This window comes from Varanus komodoensis, unplaced genomic scaffold, assembly GCF_004798865.1.
Source record: "Varanus komodoensis strain SLA01 unplaced genomic scaffold, ASM479886v1 scaffold14_1, whole genome shotgun sequence".
In the NCBI taxonomy this organism is placed as follows: Eukaryota; Metazoa; Chordata; class Lepidosauria; order Squamata; family Varanidae; genus Varanus; species Varanus komodoensis.
Window position 1 is genome coordinate 24,110,874 of NW_025335438.1, and position 22,365 is coordinate 24,133,238.

Genomic DNA, 22,365 nt, shown 5'->3' on the forward strand with positions numbered 1-22,365 from the left:
CTACTTAACTACTCAGTAGGAAAATCAAAACATGTTTGACTGATGAAATGAGCTTTACTTCCATCTGAGGAGCCCAACTGCAGATTTTAGAAAAACCCTGTGGTACCCACTTGGCCTTCCTGAGCATTCTTAGGGCACCCTGTTCTAAACAGCACTTCATATCTAAAAATAGCCTGTTAACACATATGTCCACTTGACACTCTGCATCTGTTTCTCCCCTGCCCCTAATGGGCCTCCTTCCTGAAGGTAGGTCAGTCATTTAAAGTCTCTTTCAAATGTTGCCACTGTTCTTAACAATGCACTACTTTCAGTGCAGGTAAAATAGAAAATAAATCTACCAGTTTGATTCATGAGGAAGTGTCTGTTCCAAAATAATTGAACTCAGTTTTGAAGAACCCTTGAAGGTCATCTAGTCCATTTCTGTGCAATAAGCAGGATTCTTTACTGGAGAAGGTATTGCTGATGCATTTTCTTCTTGGAAAAAGTCAAGAGAGCAAGTCTCTGTCACTTGGGGGCAGGGAACAAATCTACATCCAAGCACTTTTGAATGCCCAACTTCAATTAGCTTTTGCCACAGCTGAAGCCAGTTGCCTCCCAGCTGTTCTTCCTAAGTGTTCTATTTTTTCCTCTGCTGTTTGAAAAACTCTTACATCCCACCCCACCTTGATTTTGCTTTTCTAAGCTCAGCCTTCCTATGAAATGTGTCAGGTATGCCATAATTTAACCCAGCACTGAAAAATGTTAATTTCTCCCACACATGCCTAAACCAGCAGTGTATGAGTATATAGACTTGCCTAGACTCATTCAGATTTGTGTATGGCTCATAGCACCTGGAGGCCCAGTTTGAACATAACAGTAGCCCATGGGTTGTCAGAGGTGAGCTGAAGTGTGCTACCTTCTGCATACTTGCCACCTGCACTTTTCATCCACTTGAAACCCAAGGTGTGTTATTGCTTAAACTCTGGGTTGTTTAGACCTTGACAACCCAGAGTATTGGGCTCAGAAGTCAGAACTAGCAATCTATTCCTAGGTTCTTTACAAAATACGCACAAAGGAGAAGTAGTGGGCAGGAAGCAGTGAGCCTGCCAGCATGAGTTGTTTAACCATGAATTGGCATGATGTGTGAACCAGGTCATAGTACAGTGTGTGGGGAGAGCAGCAAAAAGCCCAGAAATTGTTCACTTTGGTGAGCAACATTTGCTTTCATGTTCAGATAGTATGAAGGTCATAGTTTAAAAGCAGTGTTGTCTTTTTTTAATTCAGCAAACTTCTGTGCTGAGCATGATGGATTCAGGTTGTTGAACTTAATTGCTGAAACATTTTTCTTCACAAAAATAAGGAAGATTAGCCATTTTACTTGTTACATCCATTCATGGAACCACAAGAGACTCTAATAAGTTTCAGGGAATTTCTCATGTATATGCACACACAGCTGTGTCAAAACTTTACACAGAGACATTCATATCATAAGCACAGTTAATACAAAAACATCAGAATAAACTGCTATATTTATTACAGTAAAAGTGAAGTGAACCAATAGAACCAGAACAGAATTTTGAATCCAGGCCTTGAATTACTAATCTTTGGATGCAGTTCTTAGGTCATATCCAGCTTATGGCAGTTCATTCTAATTAAATGAGACCAAAATCCTATACATGCATCCAGGAGTAAACACCATTGAGTTCAGCAAAATTGTACTGTAAATAATATACTTAGAACACCATGTTAAGTTTGCTGAAATGCATAGATTATGTCCTTTCCATCTGTGAAGCCATTTGTTGTATCCAAAAAAGTAGGTTCCCTTAACATAAATTTTAACAGTAGATAATGGCTGATAGCAGTGAATCCATTTTCATTTAGCTGCTTTCAAATATCAGTGTTTACAAATTGCTATCCCATCTTATATCTTAATTTCCATTTGTAACGAAATGCTTTTGTATGAAAGCCTCTTAGTTATCTGGTCTAAAGTTAATTCAGTATTCAGCATTGACTTGCTTGTGTTTGCTTTCTTCCATGTGTTTGCCTTCAGTACGTAAACACAGATATTGTAAACTGGGAGCTCCACTGAGAATGGCACTTTTTGTCAGATGTTTTATCTCTTCCTCATGGAACTTCATTATATACTGATGTCTCACTTTTCTCAAATCCAACATCATTTTAAAAAATATTTTATCCTGTAACATATATGTTATACCTGTGTTCAGTTTCATTGGTAGCTTTTGACGGGGGTAGGGAGATGCCAAGTCATGACAGCTGAATGTCAGTAGTTTGTTACCCAGATAGAAGGAGAAAAGCACAATTCACAATAACTGTTTCTCTTCTTTTTTCATACCAGGCAGGTAGAGATGATAGTTTTAGCCCAGGGTGACTTAACATATACTTCTTTCTTAAACCATTATTTATTGGAAAAGGCAGGCAGCCCCCAACATAGTGCTACAACCAAATTAGTATTTAGTTGTAAGGTTTTCTTAAACTGCAAATGTACAGAATAATGGCAAATCCATTTTATTTTGTGTTTGCACTTAAAATAATGTGTTTTTCAGGATTACAGTTTGTTATATGAAGAGGCAAAGTATTTTCAGCTTCAGCCCATGCTAGGAGAAATGGAACGGTGGAAACAGGATCGGGAAACAGGCCGATTTTCAAAATCCTGCGAGTGTTTGGTTGTGCGAGTTGCCCCAGATCTTGGAGAAAGGATTACCTTGAGTGGCGACAAGTCCTTGATAGAAGAGGTCTTCCCAGAAATTGGGGATGTGATGTGTAATTCAGTGAATGCAGGTTGGAATCACGATTCAACACATGTCATCAGATTTCCTTTAAATGGATATTGTCATCTCAATTCAGTTCAGGTATGTAGTCATCAATATGTCTACATTCACAATATGTTAATGGTAAGCTAGTGAAGGTGTGAACTAGAAGAAGTTTCTTTTAAATTATAAAAGTCATCATAGGTTTTATCAGTCTATTGAGTGATTGCTCACTGAAGGCTCCGATCATCAACATACTCTACATTTCCTCTACATGGCAGAAATACATCTCAGAATAAAGTTGTTAATGTACAAGATTCACTGCAAAATAGTTATTTTATATCCAAGATTTCTCACTTTCAAACAATTGCTTAAACTTTTCTCCCTACCCATTCATTTATTAAAATGGGCTGGTTTTGAAGTAATCACCAAAGGACCATTTGGGGGGTTTAAAACTGAGGTAATCTCTTTCAAATCACTGCTAGAAGCAGGATGCCCTACTCAAGTATTTGCCATTCCTCCACATATAACAAATAAACAGAGCGGAAACAGGATCACACTTGTGGACCACAGCCTCTGCACAATCAGCTCTAATGTGAGCTGTTTTAGGTATATTCTTCGTCATGGCCTCTGTGCGTCACACATATGGATACTGCGCCTGCACAGTGCCTTTGGCCGGAAGATTGATAGCTAACAGTTTGGCAGGAAAACTCCGCTCTCCTCCCCCATAACAGTATATATGGAGCGGAGTGTCCACCATTTTCCAGTTTTTGCGACCGCTGTTCGTTGTGCCTCGTGCTGCTTCGCTCTCACTTAGATCGTTACTCGTATTCCCTTCGCTTTGTTGAGTTCTCTTTCTCTCTTCCAAGTTAGTATTCCCTTGTTCATATTGCTCTTTACTGTTTCCAGTTAGTCTCTTCGTTTTTTCTCTTCTTGTTGTTCCTATAAAACAAAACCAAAAACTGAAAATATTATCTGCTCCCTCTATACTATCTTCTTTTTTCCTGCGATGGCGCAACGAGCGGCGTTCTGCAAGTGCGGAGCGTGTGGCTTTAAGATGCCCGCTGTGGACCCGAACAACCTGTGCCTCCTCTGTTTAGGGGAAGGCCACAGGACAGACAAATGCGGCCATTGCTTGGCCTTCTCTAAGCAGGCGAGAAAGAATAGGGAGAACTGCCTATGTAAACTCCTGTGGGACCAGGCTCTCCTACAATCGGACCAACTAGTCTCCTACAATCGGACCGACTAGTGGCTAAGCCTACTACAACCTCAGCTGCACCCGACCGCCGTCTGACTTCAACCGATCCGCCGCAACGTCTGGCATCTTCCTCTACTGCTCCGCCCTCATGCCCTTCGGATGAAGGTGCTCCTACCATGGGTGATCAGCCTGTTTCCCCGCCAAAGAAACAGTGGGAAAAGAGGAAACACAGCGACCCTGAAAAGCCATCTGTGCATAAGAAGGCCAAAAGAGATAAGGCTGAAAAGCCGGTTAAGAAACTGAAGAAACCCGAGCACTCTAAACATCAACACTCGGGTTTGGCGGCTTCCTCGGTCCCAACTGCAGTCACGGTACCGACACCCTCGGGTCCGACCATTCAGGCGGTGATGAGGGTTACCCATCCAGTCTGTCCACGCCGTACGGGATCTGAACTTCACCAGGATCCACCTCACGGCTCGATTTTCGACGGCGAAATACAAGATTCTCTGCCGAGGGCTCAGCCCCCGAAGCCTATGCCTCCTGTTCGGCTCGATACCAAGACTGGAATGTCTCCTCCTCCGATGCCCGATCCGACGATTGGTACCATTCCCGGTATTCTTCCGCTCCAAGATGGGCCGACTACCAATCCGTTGGCTACTACCCGGCTGCTAGAGATCGATCCTCTCCACCAGCTCCTCGGGATTGCTTCCATTCCACAGCCCTGAGAGATGCCCCACAGGCAGCATCTAGGGAGAGCGGTAGATCGGCATCACCAGGAGATTCCTCCTCCAGCGTCCCAGCTCCCTATTGGGTGGACTCAGACAAGTCCGAGGTTGATTCAACTTCACCTGATGCTGCAGTCACCTTGCAAGGGCCTGTATCACCAGAAGAGCCACACATCTCTTTCGCTGAGCTGATGTCCAGGCTGGTGAGGTCGCTGGAAATCGAGGCCAACCAACAGCCTGGTCCCAGCACTGATTGCTTCTATGATGTGGTACGGGGCAAACAATCGACCTCCATCGCGTTGCTGCTCATCACAACTCTGCGACAAGCGATGACTCAACCATGGGACCTCCCGGCTCACCCCCAACCAACTTCAAGAAGATATGAAGCCATGTACCGGGTTCAGGAGGGGGACATTCCGTTCCTCCTTCGTCACCCCAAACCGAACTCGGTGGTGGAGTCTTCTCAGGGCCAGGAGGCACGGGGTCACACTGCGCCCCGGGACAAGGAGGGGAGGAAGATTGGCTCCCTTGCGCATCGAGTCTATGCGGCCTCTGGACTTGGCTTGCAAATATCGAACTATGAGGTGACATTGGCACGCTATCAATATTTTATAATGCAGCGCCTGGACAACATCATTGCCGCTCTCCCAGATAACCAAGGTGACCTGCCGCGGGTGTTCGTAAAAGAGGCCATGCAGGTTGCGGTTCAACAGCTATCCACAGCCAGACATCATGTGGACACGGACTCGAGGGCTCTCGTCGGCGCCATCTCCCTCCTGAGGCACGCTTGGTTGCGTAATTGCAACTTTCCAGAGGAGATAAAGAGGAGGATCGAGGAGATGCCCTTTGATGGGTCTGGCCTCTTCAATGCAAAGACCAACCACAAGTTGAAGGTTCATGAGTCGAGGATGATGGCCTGGCGTATGGAGTTGCAACCTCAGCCTCGACGTAAGTGGTCATGGACCCGTCCACAATATTGGCAACAATATCCACCCCGACAACAGCCACAGCACCGCCAACAACGCCGCAGACAGCAACCATCCCAACAATTCCAGCAAGGCCGCCACCACTTTGACAGGGACAAACACCAGCGCTGATGGGGTGAGCGAACCTTTCCTTCCAACCCCACCCTTCCCCCTCTCATTTGTGGACCGACTGAAAGGCCAGCTCCCCATTTGGGAGTCCATTACATCTGATTGGTGGGTGTTATCCATTATTCAGCACGGATATCGAATAGAATTCGATATCGTTCCATCATCGAGTCCCATCTGGTTTACTCCATACTCACCAGTGTTGTTAAACGAGGTTCATCAGCTCCTTTCTAAAGGAGCCATTCGTCGCTTACCTCTATCAGAAGGACTCCACGGATTCTATTCTAGATACTTTACTGTCCCAAAAATGGATGGAGGTCTTCGGCCAATATTGGACCTAAGAGTTCTTAATAAATTTATAACACCAAAGAAGTTTGGGATGACCACACTTCAAAAAATCCTGCCGTTGCTGAGGAGAGTGGACTGGCTCACCTTATTGGACTTGAGGGATGCCTATTTTCATATTTCGATCCATCCATGTCATAGGCATTTCCTATGTTGCTTCTGAAATCTACGAATTCACGGTGCTCCCGTTTGGACTGGCCACCGCCCCGAGGGTCTTCAGGAAGTGTATGGCTCCTGTCGACGCATACCTCTGACTATACGGAGTTCAAATATATCCCTACCTCGATGACTGGTTGTTGGTTTCCCAGACCAGAGAAGGACTTTGTTCCTCTGTGAACATGGCGATTCAACAGTGGCGAAGGCATTTTTCCCTCAAGACAGATAACACACTCTTACTCGACACATCCATCGGATTCGACGAGACGGAACTGTTCCTGCCCAATCTGTTCAAAGACTATTGGGGCACATGGCAGCATCCATTGCTGTAGTTCCACATGCCAAGCTTCGGCTCTGCCCCCTTCAGCTATTCTTCAACAAGATTTTCCAGCCGCAGACAGATTTGCCAACAAAGTTGATTCGACTCCCGTCCTCCATTCTACAATCCCTGCTATGGTGGACGGTATCAGACAACTTAAACATCGGAGTCCCATTCTGACCTCGGTGCCCTACAGTGACTCTCGGTACCAATGCATCTCTGCTTGGATGGGGAGCACTGTGCTCTGGCCTACGCACTCAGGCTGTTTGGAATCGACAGGAGTCCAGGAATCATATCAATTTCCTGGAACTTCTAGCAGTATCCAAAGCTCTCCAATCATTCGAGGACGTTCTTCGCCATCAAGTCATTCAGATAACCTCGGACATTGCTACAGTCTTTTACTTGAACAAGCAAGGGAGGACAAAGTCACCAACGTTAGCCGGGCTATCGATGCAGTTCTGGGAGTGGTGCATCCCGTGAAACATTCCCTTGATAGCAGTACACCTAGCCAGTACAGACAACGTGGAAGCCGATCTCTTAAGCAGACATATGTCCACATCTCACGAATGGAAACTGGATCGTCGGACATGTGACCGGCTGTTCCAGCGATGAGGTCTCCCAAACATAGACTTATTCGCCACCCAGCAAAACAGGGTATGCAAGACTTTTTGCTTGAGAGCGGGAATCGGACAGGGGTCGTCCGGGGATGCCTTTATGATCCCTTGGAACGATATGATCTTTTACGCTTTTCCCCCAGTTCCCCTCATTATGAGAGTAATATCAAAGATAATCAACGACGGGGCCACAGGACCGCTGCTAACGCCATGGTGGCCACGCCAAGCCGTTAGCTATCAATCTTCCGGCCAAAGGCACTGCGCAGGCACAGTACCCATATGTGTGACTGCACAGATGGCCACGTGAAGAACATCAGTTACAGGTAAGCAACCTGCTTTTTACAGATGCATAGACTTTTGTAACCCTATTACTTTATTTATGTTAACTACTGGTAATTTTTAAAAGGTGAACCTTTCAACATCACAGTAGTCCAAGTCTATGCCCCAACCTCTTGACCAGTTCTATGAAGGCCTACAACACCTTCTAGAATTAACACCAAAAATGATGTCCTTATCATCATGGGGGATTGGAATGCTAAAGTAGGAACCAAAAGATAACCAGAATAACAGGCAAGTTTGGCCTTGGAGTACAAAATGAAGCAGGGCACAGGATGGTAGAATTTTGTCAAGAGAATACGATGGTCATAGCAAACACTCTTTTCCAACAACCCAAGAGACGACTCTACACATGGACATCACCAGACGGTCAACACAGAAATCTGATTGACTATGTGCTCTGCAGCCAAAGATGGAGAAGCTCTATACAGTCAGTAAAAACTAGACCAGGAGCTGACTGTGGCTCAGATCATGAGCTTCTCGTTGCAAAATTCAGACTTAAACTGAAGAAAGTAGGGAAAAGCACTAGGCCACTCCGGTATGACCTAAATCATATCCCTGATGAATATACAGTAGAGGTGACAAATAGATTTGAGGAATTAGACCTGATAGACAGAGTGCCTGAAGAACTATGAACGGAGGTTTGCAACATTGTACAAGAGGTAGCAACTAAAACTATCCCAAAGAAAAAGAAATGCAAGAAAGCAAAATGGCTGCCTAAGGAAGCTTTACAAATAGCTGAGGAAAGAAGGGAAGCGAAAGGCTAGGAAGAAAGAGAAAGATACACCCAATTGAATGCAGAATACCAGAAAATAGCTAAAAGAGATAAGAATGCCTTCCTAAATGAACAGTGCAAAGAAATAGAAGAAAACAATAGAATAGGGAGGACCAGAGATCTCTTGAAGAAAATTGGAGATATGAAGGGGATGTTTCATGCAAAGATGGGCATGATAAAGGACCAAAATGGCAGGGACCTAACAGAGGCAGAAGAGATTAAGAAGAGGTGGCAAGATTGCACAGAAGAGCTTAATGTCCCTTATAACCAGGATGGGTTATCTGACCTCGATAGTCTGGTCGCTGACCTCGAGGCAGACATCCTGGAATGTGAAGTCAAATGGGCCTTAGGACGTTTGAGCAACAACAAAGCTAGTGGAGATGACAGTATTCCAGCTGAGCTATTCAAAATCCTAAAAGACGATGCAGTAAAAGTACGCCAGCAAATTTGGAAAACTCAGCAGTGGCCGCAGGATTGGAAAAGGTCAGTTTACATTCCCATCCCAAAGAAGGTCAATGCCAAAGAATGTTCAAACTACTGCACCATTGCACTCATTTCACATACTAGCAAAGTTATGCTCAAAATCCTACAAGCTAGGCTCCAGCAGTATGTGGACCGAGAAGTACCAGAAGTACAGGCAGGATTTCCAAGAGGGAGAGGAACTAGAGATCAAATTGCCAACATACGCCGGATCATGGAGAAAGCTAGGGAGTTCCAGAAAAATATCCATTTCTGCTTCATTGACTATGCTAAAGCCTTTGATTGTGTGGATCACAACAAATTGTGGCAAGTTCTTAAAGAGATGGGAGTACCAGACCATCTTATTTGTCTCTTGAGAAACCTATATGTGGACAACAGAAGCCACAGTGAACACTGGGTACAGAACCACTGATTGGTTCAAAATTGAGAAAGGAGTTCGGCAAGTCTGGATACTGCTGCCATGCCTATTTAACTTATATGCAGAGCACATCATGAGAAAGGTGGGGCTAGATGAATCACCAGTTGGAATTAAGATTGCTGGGAGAAATATCAACAACCTCAGATACGCAGGTGATATCACTCTAATGGCAGAAAGTGAAGAGGAACTAAAGAGCCTCTTGATGCGGGTGAAGGAGGAGAGTGCAAAAGTTGGCTTGAAACTCAACATTAAGAAAACTAAGATCATGGCATCCGGTCCTCTCACTTCCTGGCAAATAGATGGGGAAGAAATGGAGGTAGTGACAGATTTTATTTTTCTAGGCTCCAAGATCACCACAGATGGGGGCTGCAGCCAAGAAATTAAAAGGTGCTTGCCTCTTGGGAGGAAAGCTATGGCAAATCTAGACAGCATACTGAAAAGCAGAGACATCACCCTGCCAAGTAAAGTGCAAATTGTCAAGGCTATGCTTTTCCCCATTGCTATGTAATGCTGTGAACGTTGGACCTTAAAGGAAGGCTGAGCACCAAAGAATTGAGGCCTTTGAATTGTGGTGCTGGAGAAGACTCCTGAAAGTCCCTTGGACTGCAGGGCAATCAAACCAGTCAGTCCTAGAGGAGATCAACCCTGACTGCTCTTTAGAAGGCCAGATCCTGAAGATGAAACTCAAATACTTTAGTCACCTAATGAGAAGGAAGAACTCACTGGAAAAGAGTCTAATGGCTGGGAACAATTGACGGGAAAAGAAGAAGGGGTCGGCAGAGAATGAGCTGACTACATGGGGTCACTGAAGCAGTCAGCATGAGCTTAAGTGGACTCCAGGGGATGGTAGAGGCCTGCAGGAATGTTGTCCATGGGGTTGCGATGGGTTGGACAAGACTTCACGACTAACAACAACAACTGGTAATTTTAGTATAATGGCTGCCCAAAGAGCGTGGTGCTAATAGGAAGCCTTTAAGCAAATTTCATAAATAAATAAATATTCAGGTTCCAGTAAATGATACAGTAAGAGGGAGCATTCTCATCCTTCCTCCACTCCTGCACATTTCCACTGTCTTGTACTCATGGAGGGTGATGATCTAAAGTGGAAGAGTTCTTATATCTGAGAAGTTTCTACTATAGTCCACATGCAGACTGTCCAGTCAATGTCCTGAACAGGGCTCCCATGAAATCAGAACCCTGGATAATTTATAATTCCCTTTTGCATGCAGCACTCTGCACATGCTACAAAAAAAAGGTACTTCCGCAAAATTACCTGCTTACAAATGAGTTCCCTTTTTCCTTGATAAGTTTTTAAATGTAATTGCAAACACCAGAGCACCTCCTCAGAGCACCAATTTCATTCCTCTGTTATGTTTCCTCTAATTGCATGCAGTGCACCTATTAAATAGATAATTGTGCATACAGATGCTTCTGACCACATAGCAGTTTCCAGTGCCCTTGGAAGATATACTGATATTATCTTCCCCTTTCTCCTGATAATGTTTCCATCTTATGACATAATGAGGGGCCATATACTGTAACTTAAATGAATTGGCTTAGTGAAAAACATGTTATAAAAGTCAGACAGCTTGGGAGGTGTAATTAAATAGCTAGCAGGAAGATATATAGGAAGCTAGCCCTTGATGGAAGTTTTGCAAATTCTCTCCACTCCCTGTGTCCTGTAAGAACAGCTTTGAAGAGTGTTTGGGACTGCATTCCATTTCTTCAAATACTTAAAACATCTGTATGGTTCAGAAAAATGGACGTTAAAGTCAAACATATAAAGACTACCAGGTGGGAGAAGGCTGGTCTAGTTAGTGAGCTTGTGCCTACATACATGTGAATTCACAACACCCAGTGAAAGATTATAAACAAAAAGATCTTGCCATACTTGATTAATACCTAACTTTTGTACCCTGAATTGTTCTATCTTGAAAGGAACTTTGCTAGATCTTTGTTCCGTCCCATTTTAATTGATATATTTTGATTTACAGTTACCTCAAATTGTTCAGTTCTAAGACAAACCCAAGAGCAACAAAGTAAACATCACAGCTGTAACCTGCCCAAAACCTAGCCAGATGTCTAGCCAAATAAAGAAGTACAGAGCTAGGAATGTTACAGCTGAGCCTCAGGCTTTCCAGTCTTTTCGCAGAGATTGAAGTTCATTTATATTGGCTATCTAGTTAACACATTTATATCCTGTTTTCCTTCCTTCATGGAGCTTAAGATGACACATGTAGCTCTGAGTGGACCCAGACCTTCAGCAAGATAAGGGCATCATGTGCCCTTGGACCATGCCCTGAGAGTTGTATAACTAGAGTATCATCAAAAATTTTTCTGTATGCCCATATCATATGGGCTTAGAAAATTCAAGAGGAAGCTAACTTGAGCTTACTGTCTGCATTAGCCCTGCAGGTTGTAACCCTAATGCAGACAGAGTTAATTGTAGTAGTCTGGGTGCAGAGTCATGATACTATGAAAATATGGATGTCAATCATACGTTCTTATTTTGCATCCTTTTCATCCAGTGGAAAAAAAATGGTGCTAATATACCAACATGCATAGTAAACCATATTCTTGCAAATAGTAGATTTCTCACATGCAACTTTTTCCAAGCTTTTGTATCATGTTCCCTTTTACATTCATTCATTCATTTTGAGCATTTTGTCCCATCCTATACAAAGTCTATGGACTTTTACATGAACTAATTGGAACATAGGAAAAAAGTGTGTCAGGAGGGGTCTCTAGTCTGACCCCTGGCTCCAGCTGACCCCACTCATGTAATCCTCAGCATGTGGTTGACCAAGTTGAAAGCAAATGGATACAGAGCAATTCTTCCAATGATGATAATAAAAAGGCAGGCAGAATAGGAGAGAGAATCCTTCAGATAATGAGGCCCATGAACCATGTAGGGATTTATATCACTTATCACTAAACTTGTCCAAGAAATTAATCCAAAGATAGACTTGTATGACTCTGGAGTAATACATGAGTGGACTCTGGCTGACATTCTAACGGTCACATTTTGTAATAGCTGAAGTTTCTGAATGGTTTTTAAAGGCAGCCCCATATAGAACACATTCCAGTAACCAAACTGGATGTAGTCAGGGCATCTTCGACTGTGACCAGATCTGCTTTTTCCAGGAAGAGGCCTAGGTTAGAGCCTAGGCAAAACAGAACAAAGGTTCCACTGGCCATAGCAACCAGATGAACATCAGGGAGCAAAGCTAAGTCAAGCAGTGCCCCCAGACTACAAGCCCAATCTCTCAAGGAAAGTGCAGCCTCACTCAGTATTCTTAGTCCCTGTCTAGCTTTCTTGCTGACTAGCAGGATCTCTTTTGTATGGATTAAGCTCCAGTTCACTTGTCCATCTTTCCATGCATAAAGAACTATTCAGAATCTCTAACAGTTTCCATAGCATTAGATGAAAAGATAGAGCAGTGTCATCGGTGTATTGGTGACACCTGATCTCATATCCCAGCAGATTTGACTAGATGTAAAAAAGCATGAGACACAAGGCAAAAACATGTCAGGACTCTGTAGACCCAGATAGTTAGCAGCAGTCTACTAGCACCACCATGTAAGACCAGTTGGCAAAAGATGCAGAAAATTACTGCTGTCAGATACTATCTACAGATGTGAAACCACTACCTCTGAGACTTGCCAGTTGTTACTGAAGAATGTAAGATTCAAAGAGAGCCATTTCAGCTTTGGGTGAACAATACCCTCTTTCAGAACCAATTGCATAATTCCTTTTCTTAGAAGATCATTCACTACATGTGCAGCTCAATCAGTGCCCCTTTAGATCAGCTGTTAGCTGAGAAGAATCAGAGTCAAGAGGAGTCAGCCTCAAATCTAGATGACGCAATCTAAAATAAGTTGCTACAATTCAAAGGTAACTTGAGTCATGAAGTGCGAATGTGTAGGGAAGTCTGAAACATTAGCATTTTCTAGGCTTTTTTTATCTTTCTGATCAAAAATTAATGGAGCAAAGAGGTTCCAGTTTCATTATTTGTTGAACCAGATAGCTGTTGATGTATCATTGTAGTAGTAATTACTTCAGGAGTGGAAATTGCAGTTTTGTGTACAACAATACAAAAACTAACAATTTGACAATAAGTAGGTGTTTAGCAGAAGGTGAAAACTTTACTCTGTGGCACTATGTACTGGAGGGTAAACCTTTCAGCCAAAGTGGGGCTAAAGAGTAATTGCCCCATGCCACTGACATGTTAGAATTGTGGGATTATCTGAACCTTACCATATTGTAGAGAAGGATTTTTGAAATGTGTTTTTGAGTATTGATAATGCCAAGTTGAATAGATGGTTGGTGGACTGTCCTTTCTGTTCTTGTTCTTACAGCATGTTTTCCTGGTCCTGTTTTGTAGGTACTTGAGCGGTTGCAGCAAAGAGGATTTGAAATTGTTGGCTCATGTGGAGGAGGGGTGGACTCTTCCCAATTCAGTGAATATGTACTTAGGCGAGAACTCAGAAGGACATCTCGTTCATCCTCTGTCATTCGAATAAAGCAAGAGCCTCTGGACTAAGAATTTTTTTCTTATGCGACAACAAAAAGGGGGACCTTTTCCATGTGCAGTTGGGACACCAAAAGAGCCCTGGGACGAAAAGTTGAATAAAGACACATTTATATCAAATATAGAGACCATACCTGTATTCATATGGGTGCATTTGGAATAGTGATAATAACCTCAAGGTGTAAAATATGTACATGTGAAATGTTAGAAAAGCGAAAAGAAACAAAAACCTAAACATGGTAGGTCAGGTTGGTGCTGTGATGGCCATTAAGTGTCCTAGGCCTTAGCTAGGTCTGATTAACAATAAAGAAGCCATTGCCATTAGAAGAGGCTCACATATCCTTTCCATTTTCCATTGCCATATGGCAACCTGCTTTTCCATGTATACACCTTGAATCAGCTTGCAGATGACTGTCTTAGAGGTGATTGGGCACAACTCCAGAAAACATCCATTCTATAAGAAAGGTCATGGACAGGAACTTTAGATGTAGCTTGTACAGAAGTCATACACTTCTGTCCATCTGACAGATGTGAATTTTTTTCTCTCCCTCCCCTCCCCCCAAAGGAGTCAGAATTTATTACTACTTCATAGAGTTGCTCTGGTTTGAGTCCAGTGCTTTCATAAGCTTTTTCAAATTTGATAATAAATGAAGTACAGGTAAAGTCTGTTAAAATGTTCAGTTGAAATCAACACTAGCCAAAAAATGTAAGATAATATTTTTCAAGACTATCATTTTCAGCTAGTTCTGCTTTTCATTTGATTCATGTATTGGAAATTAAAATATGCTGAATTCTGTGTGAAAGCAAAATTACTTTGACAAATTTAGTTAAATTTGATGTACTTTATCCATAGTGTCAGACAGTTCTGATGTACATCCTGATGCTACTTTTTTTCCATCATTGATTTTCTGATGGTGATTGAAAAGGTCATTTAGAAAGATTCCACTGCCCATTCTAGATATTATTTTTGTGTTGGTAAAACAATTAAATGCAAATACATACAAATACTTTTAACTGCTTCTAAAGCTGACATCCCTGCCTAATATAATTTCATCACTCTTCAACCCCTTGAATTTCACACTTAGGGTATTCTCTTACCTTACTAAGTACCAACATTCTATTCTGTTTAGCCAAGTTCCTACAAGGGGAAGACATAACCCAGCCACTAGGCAAAAATACTTAATTTATCTCCCATCTCTTTAGAGAGTCATTAATGTCCAGCTTTGTTACTATGATGATCACATTTTGCCTCATCTCTTCTTTCTGCCGTACAAGGAACCTCTATAAGTTTTATTAGTACTAAATGCTAATTTAAATTAGTAGATTTAAATAACTGTTGGGGTTTATATTTCAGTAGGATAGTTGCTATTGGTTCTTTGACTCGGTATAAGTGAGTGCAACCTGTGAACTTTGGTATTGGGCAAAATCTAGAACAATTAATAGGCAGAGGGTTCACAATCACTATCTCAATATTTTACAGAAGGGGCTTCTACTGCCCCCTACCATGTTTTGCTCTTTAGTTTCACACTAACTTGGGCAGGAGGGTGCAGTTGCACTCAATCTTGCTTGTGGGATCCTGTGGGCAGGTGGTTGGCCACTGTGACACCAGAATGCTGGACTAGGTAAACCCTTGGTCTGATCCAGCATGGATTTTATGTTCCTTTGCTTTTTTTTTTAATACCAAGTTTGATCAATTCTACTTCAATTTTTATTTAATTTTTAAAATAGAAAGGCAAAGTATAAATAATACTGTAAAACTTAAAAGCACGCATATTGGTTTGTGATTGTTTTTCCTAGTTGGTACCAATAAAGTTCTTACATTGCCAGTTTGGATTTTTTTATACAGGCCAACACAATTACCTTCACGTTTTGTAATCCATCCTAATTGTGATTAGTTTATCTCAACAGATATTACAAAGCCTACTACAGAAGGCTTGAACTCTTATCAGAACACTACTTGCTAGCATATAATTCACCAGCCACCACATTAGCCTTCTCCCAAAGCATCTTTTGATAAAGTTTATTACATTGTATGACCATCACTCATCTTCCTTATAGAACATATGTTTGGAAAAAAAGATGCAAACATTCCATTCATTTTGGTGAGACTTTATGTAGGAAAAGTTTGAACTCACAGAGTCCTAGGTGAAAGGAATCTATCTCATATATGTAGTTAAAGGAATCAAAAGGCTAAAGAAATTATTCTGGATATTTTAAATATGGGTGGTTAGTTATGTGTCTCCCAGAAACTTAAGTTTATCATGCCAGGAAGCAACTGGAAGACTAGATCCCAAATATTATTGTTCAGTATGTTGTTGGAAAAAGCTTCATGTTGGTACTGCCCCACAAGTACAAGCTTGTAAAATAAAATACTGTCACTTACCCAATATTGTGTGTATCCAATGGTTAAGAAAAAATGCTGGATAAAATGGAAATATTCTTAACATGAACTTGCACTGAGATACTAGATTGAATAAATTTGTGGTTTCAAATTTGTAAATTTTGGACAATAGCAGTCCTATTGTATTACTGTATTTGGATCATTGTTAAATGCTTGGGGTTTTGAATAATGCCATTAGTCTTAATGAAATAAATATTTGTGCATTTTTATTTTATTGTGCACTAAGGTGAAATGGAAGGAATAGGAAAATCCACATTTTTAGAATTATCTTAACCAGTAGAGAATTTGCTGCAAACATACAAGGGAAGTAGTATTTAAGTACCCTATCCATACTTAACATGGAGTGCTACACATATTCTCCGCACTTATCTCTTTCTTAATAAAAGGTACGGATTCGGATTTTGAAAAGTGGGGCTTTGTGAAAACTGTCCCTTGATCTAAATGTAGCATAATTAATGGGAGCTAGCAGGTTATATATACGGTTTTTAACTTTGTGTAGGATATTTGATGGAAGAACTCCAGTACAGGTGGTAGTGAAAGGTGTTCTTCCTTTTTATAAATGCTGCAAGTTAACATGGTGGTTTTGGTTTTGCATTTGGTAAGAACTGGGGCCTGCACTGGGCCGCTCGACAGATTCAGTCAGTTGTCTGAAGCAAATGTTAGCATCTTGCTCCTTTCTGTACCTTTGAATAGTCAGATGAACACTTCACTGAATGTTATTGTATGAGTTGAATCACAAATTGTGCAGGTCTGGAATGTTAATACCACTGTACTTTAGATCATAGTCATTGAAATCTGAGGTTTCAAACAGAATAAAAATGATGCAGGGGTAAACAAAATGTAGACTTGTAGGTGAGACAGATTAGCCCTACACAAAGAAAGGATCTTTAACAATTTTTTAAATGTCATTTATTAAACCAGACCCATAGATATGAGCAATAAATATATTGAATAAGAAAAACAACAGATGGCAAACAGCTCTCTTTTTACAGGTTAATAATATTGTGATGCACTGTAGTTGTAATTTAGCTACGTTAAAAAAATATAACTGCAATTTATGTCATCGGTGGGGGCTGTATTTTGCTATAATGCATGGAAAAATGGAAAGGAACGTCAGCTGCCAAAATTGTGTTTTCTGTCAACATGATTAAGTGGTGGCAAAGGAACTGCTGGGAACATATACTGGAAATGCCATGCAACATGACCTTCCTCAAAATAAAAATGTAGCTGGAGGTGGAAATGAAACTAGTTTCCAAAGGCAAATCAAGGCATTGTTGCTTATATTGGTTATCAATGCATTTTTACCAATACAAATACCTCTTTCTAGTTCCTTGGCGTGTGCTCTGATTATTTCCTGAAACTACTGTCTAATGCAGAAACTTAAAATCTTAGATCCAAAAGGTGAGCCTTATAGCACAGTTTCTGGGTTTAGAATACTTTCAACAAAGATAATTGAAGACTTGTAAAACACAATGGCAAGAAAGCTAGATGAAGGGTACCTGTAGCTGCTAAGGCATCCTGCATTGTAAGGCTTTAATAATGGCTTGGGAATCAATGAAATCACTGGCTAGAAGCAGCTTTGGTAGGTTCTTGGAAGTAAGAATGCATCTTCAATATTTGCTTGACACTACTTTTGCCTGTAGATCAGGCACTAGAAAGTACTTCTAGGACAGATTTTTAATGCAGAAATGGCTTTATATAGGAATTAAGTTGAAAAGCAGTTGGATGAAGTGGGATGCCTCTAATTTAGGATTTAAGTTGGAGCAGCTGTTCTGGTAGGAGTAGACACCTCTCCTCACCTGAAAATATGTAGAGGGAGGCCAGGAAATCTTGCAAAATATGGTGGGCAGTGCTGCGGAGAGAGAAAGAGGAGCCTCAAAAAGTGAGGTGGAGGAATCTTCCATGAATGTGGACCTCTTCTTGAGGAAAGCAAATCCTGGAGCCAACCCTGAGTAAACTGTCCCTTCCTATTGGGTTGTTTGACCAGTTTCACAATTGGAAAGATGTAGCTTTCTTTTAGCCAACCCTGGAATTTACTGCTGAGCTATATATGAAACCAACTGATGGAACCTGAACCTGTGTACCTGAAGTGTCAGAGTACAGGAGCTGGCAGCTTATCTCTTCAAAGTAATCCAGTTACTTCTGGTCTCTTTTTAATACTATTAGCATCATTTGCAAGCAGACACTAATTATGAACACACTTTCCTAAAAAAGTGTTCATAATTATATTTCAACATGTTTATCTTGCTGACCAGCTTTCCAAAGAAACTGCATCAAACTGGAATTTTAAAAATACATGTGGATGGAGACAGACCCTTATAACTCTGCAATAATATTGGCCATTATTATTAGTTTAGAAACTAAAAACAATTACTTGAGTCTGTCATTTGTGTCCTGGAGAATTCTATATTATGAATTATTTCTATTGGACAACTGGTATTTGAATGCAGACATTCTTGCTGCCTGAGGTTTATTTACAGTGGAAATGAAACCAAGAAAGCTTCAAGACCCTCAGGCCAGTTGAATTTCTCAGACTTCAATGTGAGTGGTTTATTATTTCTTGAGGGACTGGAGGGATCACCAGAACCAAGATCAATACTTCGCATTAAGGTTTTCTGTTATCTTTGGCTATTTCCTCCCTGATCTGGTTACTGAGGTCTCAAAAAAACAAACTGGACGTGTTGGATCAGATGTTCTGCATTTAGGACTGAAGCTGCTGTTCCTTTCAAGACTGTCTCAGTCTTGTGTTGGCAATTCAAAATGTCATGGCAGGGGTGGAAAAGACTGTTGCTTGTTTAAAGAAAAGCTCTATAACCAAAGGTAGCCAGAGGTGGTTTCCTACAAAAAAAATACTCCTTGTTGTTTGGCATATTAGTCACTTACCAACTCTGGTATTCAGGCAGCATAAGAGTATTGTAAGAAATGTCACACAATTAGGCTTCAGAGGAGCTACTTGTATTCCTAAATACAAATGGAGAGCATATGCCTGTCTGTAAATAGTCATAAGCTTGGCCACATTGATCTAACTTGATTCTCATTTAATTCATTTCTACTTTGCTTTAATCCATTTCTACTGCATTTAATTGCAACATGTCTGAATTCAATAATCTAAAAAGTTATTCAGTGCCAGATTTAGTACTTCCCATAATTAAGGGTGGGACAACACATAAAAAAGAATACTTGGGCCACTGCTGAAAACAAATTGATGCATAATTTCCCCATTTAAAAATTCTTGATCAACTTATTACATGTTTTGACATTGTTATGATGTTCATTTCCCTGCTTCATTTCACTAGTTTTGTTTGACTTTGTATCTATATTGAAGTCAAGGTAAGGGACCAAAAGCAACCTGGTTCCTTCCAGGTGATTTGGACTCAAACCCCCTAACCCAAACCCTTAGCCAGCACGACCAATGATCAGGGTGAGTTGTCATTTTAAAAAATCAGGCTATCACCAGGTTGCCTACGGAGAAGGGAAAATGATACAGTGTTGTTCTGAGAGCACGCCCATCATCTTTATTGCATGTAACTACCATATGCTTTCCTGAAATTTAACAGAATGACTTGTACAGTGATGTATTTCCTTTTACTACCACCCTGTCCCCAAGAGGGTAAATGCAGAAATTAGAGCTTTATTAGAAATTTTATCACCTTAAAGATAGACTACTCATCAGCATGATACTGGTCAGAGAAAAATTTCGGTGGGCTTAGGAACTACCCATCATAAATACTGCATTTCTGTGACCACTTTTGTTTTGAGGGTCACGTTAGGATGAAAAATTTGTCCTGAAGAGGCATCATAACAAATGGTGGGTCCTTTGCTCTGTCTGCAAGCATCAGCCACTAGGCAACTGTATTAAAGTTGCTATCCTGGGCAGAGTGTGGAGTGGAGCAAGAGAGCGACATATAAAATATGTCTTGTAGTCTGGGCTGGGGCTGATGACAAATGAGTTCCTCTGTAATATAAAAAGGATACTCTGTTATGTTGTTTGTCAGCATTACTTTCTCTAGAGGAAAATATGCACTATGGGATGCCTGGCCTTGACTAGCACTAGTGATTTATAGACATGCAACATTTTAATTGCTCTGTATTCCACATGTTTTGTTTTAAGTCTGACTGGGCGCTACAGTTTTCTGCATGGTTTAGTCTGTGCATCCATTCAGATTCCTGGTTTCTTCAGAAAGGGTCCTGTGAACTAATAGGATTCCTGTGTTGATGTGTGCTTGGCCTGGTTGATTAGGGAGAATGGACCTGTTGTAAGAATGGAGGGATTCCAGTAGGTTCATTTTTCATTTGTGAGAAAAATGGAGAAAATTGGTCTCATACGCATTCATTTCAACCTGGTTCTTACAATTGCAGCTATGGAAGTGAACCACCTTGGCTTAGTTCCTCCATGCTGGGGAGAGAGCTGCTTAATTTCCCTCTGTGGTGAAGTTTGTTGCATTGTGGAACTGTGGCCAGGGTGGCTTTTTCAGTGAAGAACAAGCCACCCATTCGCTGTTGTAGTCCTGATGACCAGCTTGCAATCATGCAAATTAGGTCTCTCTCATTCTCTCAATCATCCTCTCTTTCTCTGATAGATAAATGGATGGATGGATGTGCTGGATGTGCTAGATGTGCACTGGAATTATGAAATTTAATTATGTAGTCACTGGCTGCATTAATAACACTTAATAGAATAGTTGGCTGAACAGACTGTTACGTTGTATGGTCAAGGAGCTGTGCAAACTATGGGTTGATGAAAACATCACCGCATGCTGGTAGAGCAGGAAAGCAACATTACACAGAAAGTAAAGCAAAAGTCAAAATCCCAAATGTCTCAACCAAGGCTGTAGACATAATATCAACAGTGTGTGGACTAGAGTACCATTCAGCCTAGCATTCTTTTTAGCTGCTTTAACCAGATTTAGTTCCTTTTACATCCTAGTCATAAATTCTGGAAAAACATTTGAAGTACTACAGTCTCAAGTTTAGAGCTGTGTTGTATACAATTCATGTTATAGTTGAACAAGCATTAGTGCTACTTTTGCTACTATTTGTCCTTTTTTATCTTTTCAGAATGGTGTATTTCAAAACAAAAGACAACCTTCCCATAGAATTATTAAATCATGAAAGAAAGGAAGTTGCTTCATAATTAGCATGAACACAGGTTGGTTTTGTGCATCATAAATTTAAACAATCTATGCTGTTTCATAGATTTAATCTTCAATATATGGAGCATGGGTATTTTAGGTGCATGCTTTGTTTTTAGAAAGCTCATTGTGCAAGGAGAATCCATATATAAGTAACCCACTAACAGCCATATAACTACTATGCCTACATTGTAAATCTAAAGACTAAGTAAATAAACCCACTTCTTTTCTTGTCTGATAAAGAAGACTTTCTTAAGACCAACCAGAGATTGTTTCATCTGTTTTGCTCAGTATTTGGTTTGGTTTGGTTTTGTGTTCATTTCTACAGATGGATGGGAACTTCACATGCTCCATGTTAAAAGTCTATTCAAGAACCTATTCAAATGGCAAACCATTTTGACTTAGAGATAAGGCAACTGCTACTGCTACAAAAATAATACCCTCTCCTGGTGCATTATTGATCATTAAAAGTTAAAGCCACAATGCTTGCAGCGTTATCAAGCAATATCTACTAAATCCTGGAAGCATGGAAGATAACTGAAATGTAATCTACTCCATAGCAGCTCTGCTAGTGATGGATAGCGAAACAGAAGCAGGACTAATGAAAAATTAATGAAAACAGTTAGTTCCATAAGAAAAATGATCTGTTTTCTCCCACCTTTGTATTGATTTGAACTGCCCCTGTAATTGGAAGAGTATAATTTTGTCCTAAGGTAAATAGGAGTATGGGGGGGGGTGTGGGGGGTTGAAAAGTGAGCATATAATTCTGGTTGGGTTGCTGACATACTTTCAGCTGGAAAAAATAAGCATTTTCCTTAGAATGTTGAGGCTGCCTGTGACTCAAGACTTCAAGGCTACATTTTTTTTCTGTGCAGGCAAACTGCTGTGTGTTTGCCTAAAGTGACTTACTGCGTGAACAGTAGACGCTGAGCATTTTGTGGGGGTATGCAGGCAAATATTTAGGAAAAGTATATTCCATGTCATGTACTGGTGAGGGAGTTCAGTGTGTCTCATCTGTTCTGAGATAGTTTCTGATTGATCTTCATAATGGCATAATGTTCCCTCAAGTCATGATTAGGTTTCCAAATGTTACACT

At 41.1% G+C, this 22,365-nt stretch overlaps 1 protein-coding gene across 8 annotated transcripts in view; it reads left to right on the forward strand.

Moving 5' to 3' along the window:
- The window catches only part of KCTD1 (potassium channel tetramerization domain containing 1), a 100,095-nt gene extending 82,994 nt beyond the window's left edge, over positions 1-17,101 (forward strand). For all 8 annotated transcript variants that reach the window (XM_044424393.1, XM_044424396.1, XM_044424391.1 and 5 more), the window contains 2 exons: positions 2,544-2,849; positions 13,590-17,101. In XM_044424393.1, the coding sequence (XP_044280328.1) occupies positions 2,544-2,849; positions 13,590-13,748 (465 nt within the window). In that variant the 3' untranslated portion in view covers positions 13,749-17,101. The remainder of the gene's footprint in view (positions 1-2,543; positions 2,850-13,589) is intronic.
- Positions 17,102-22,365: the final 5,264 nt, after the last annotated feature.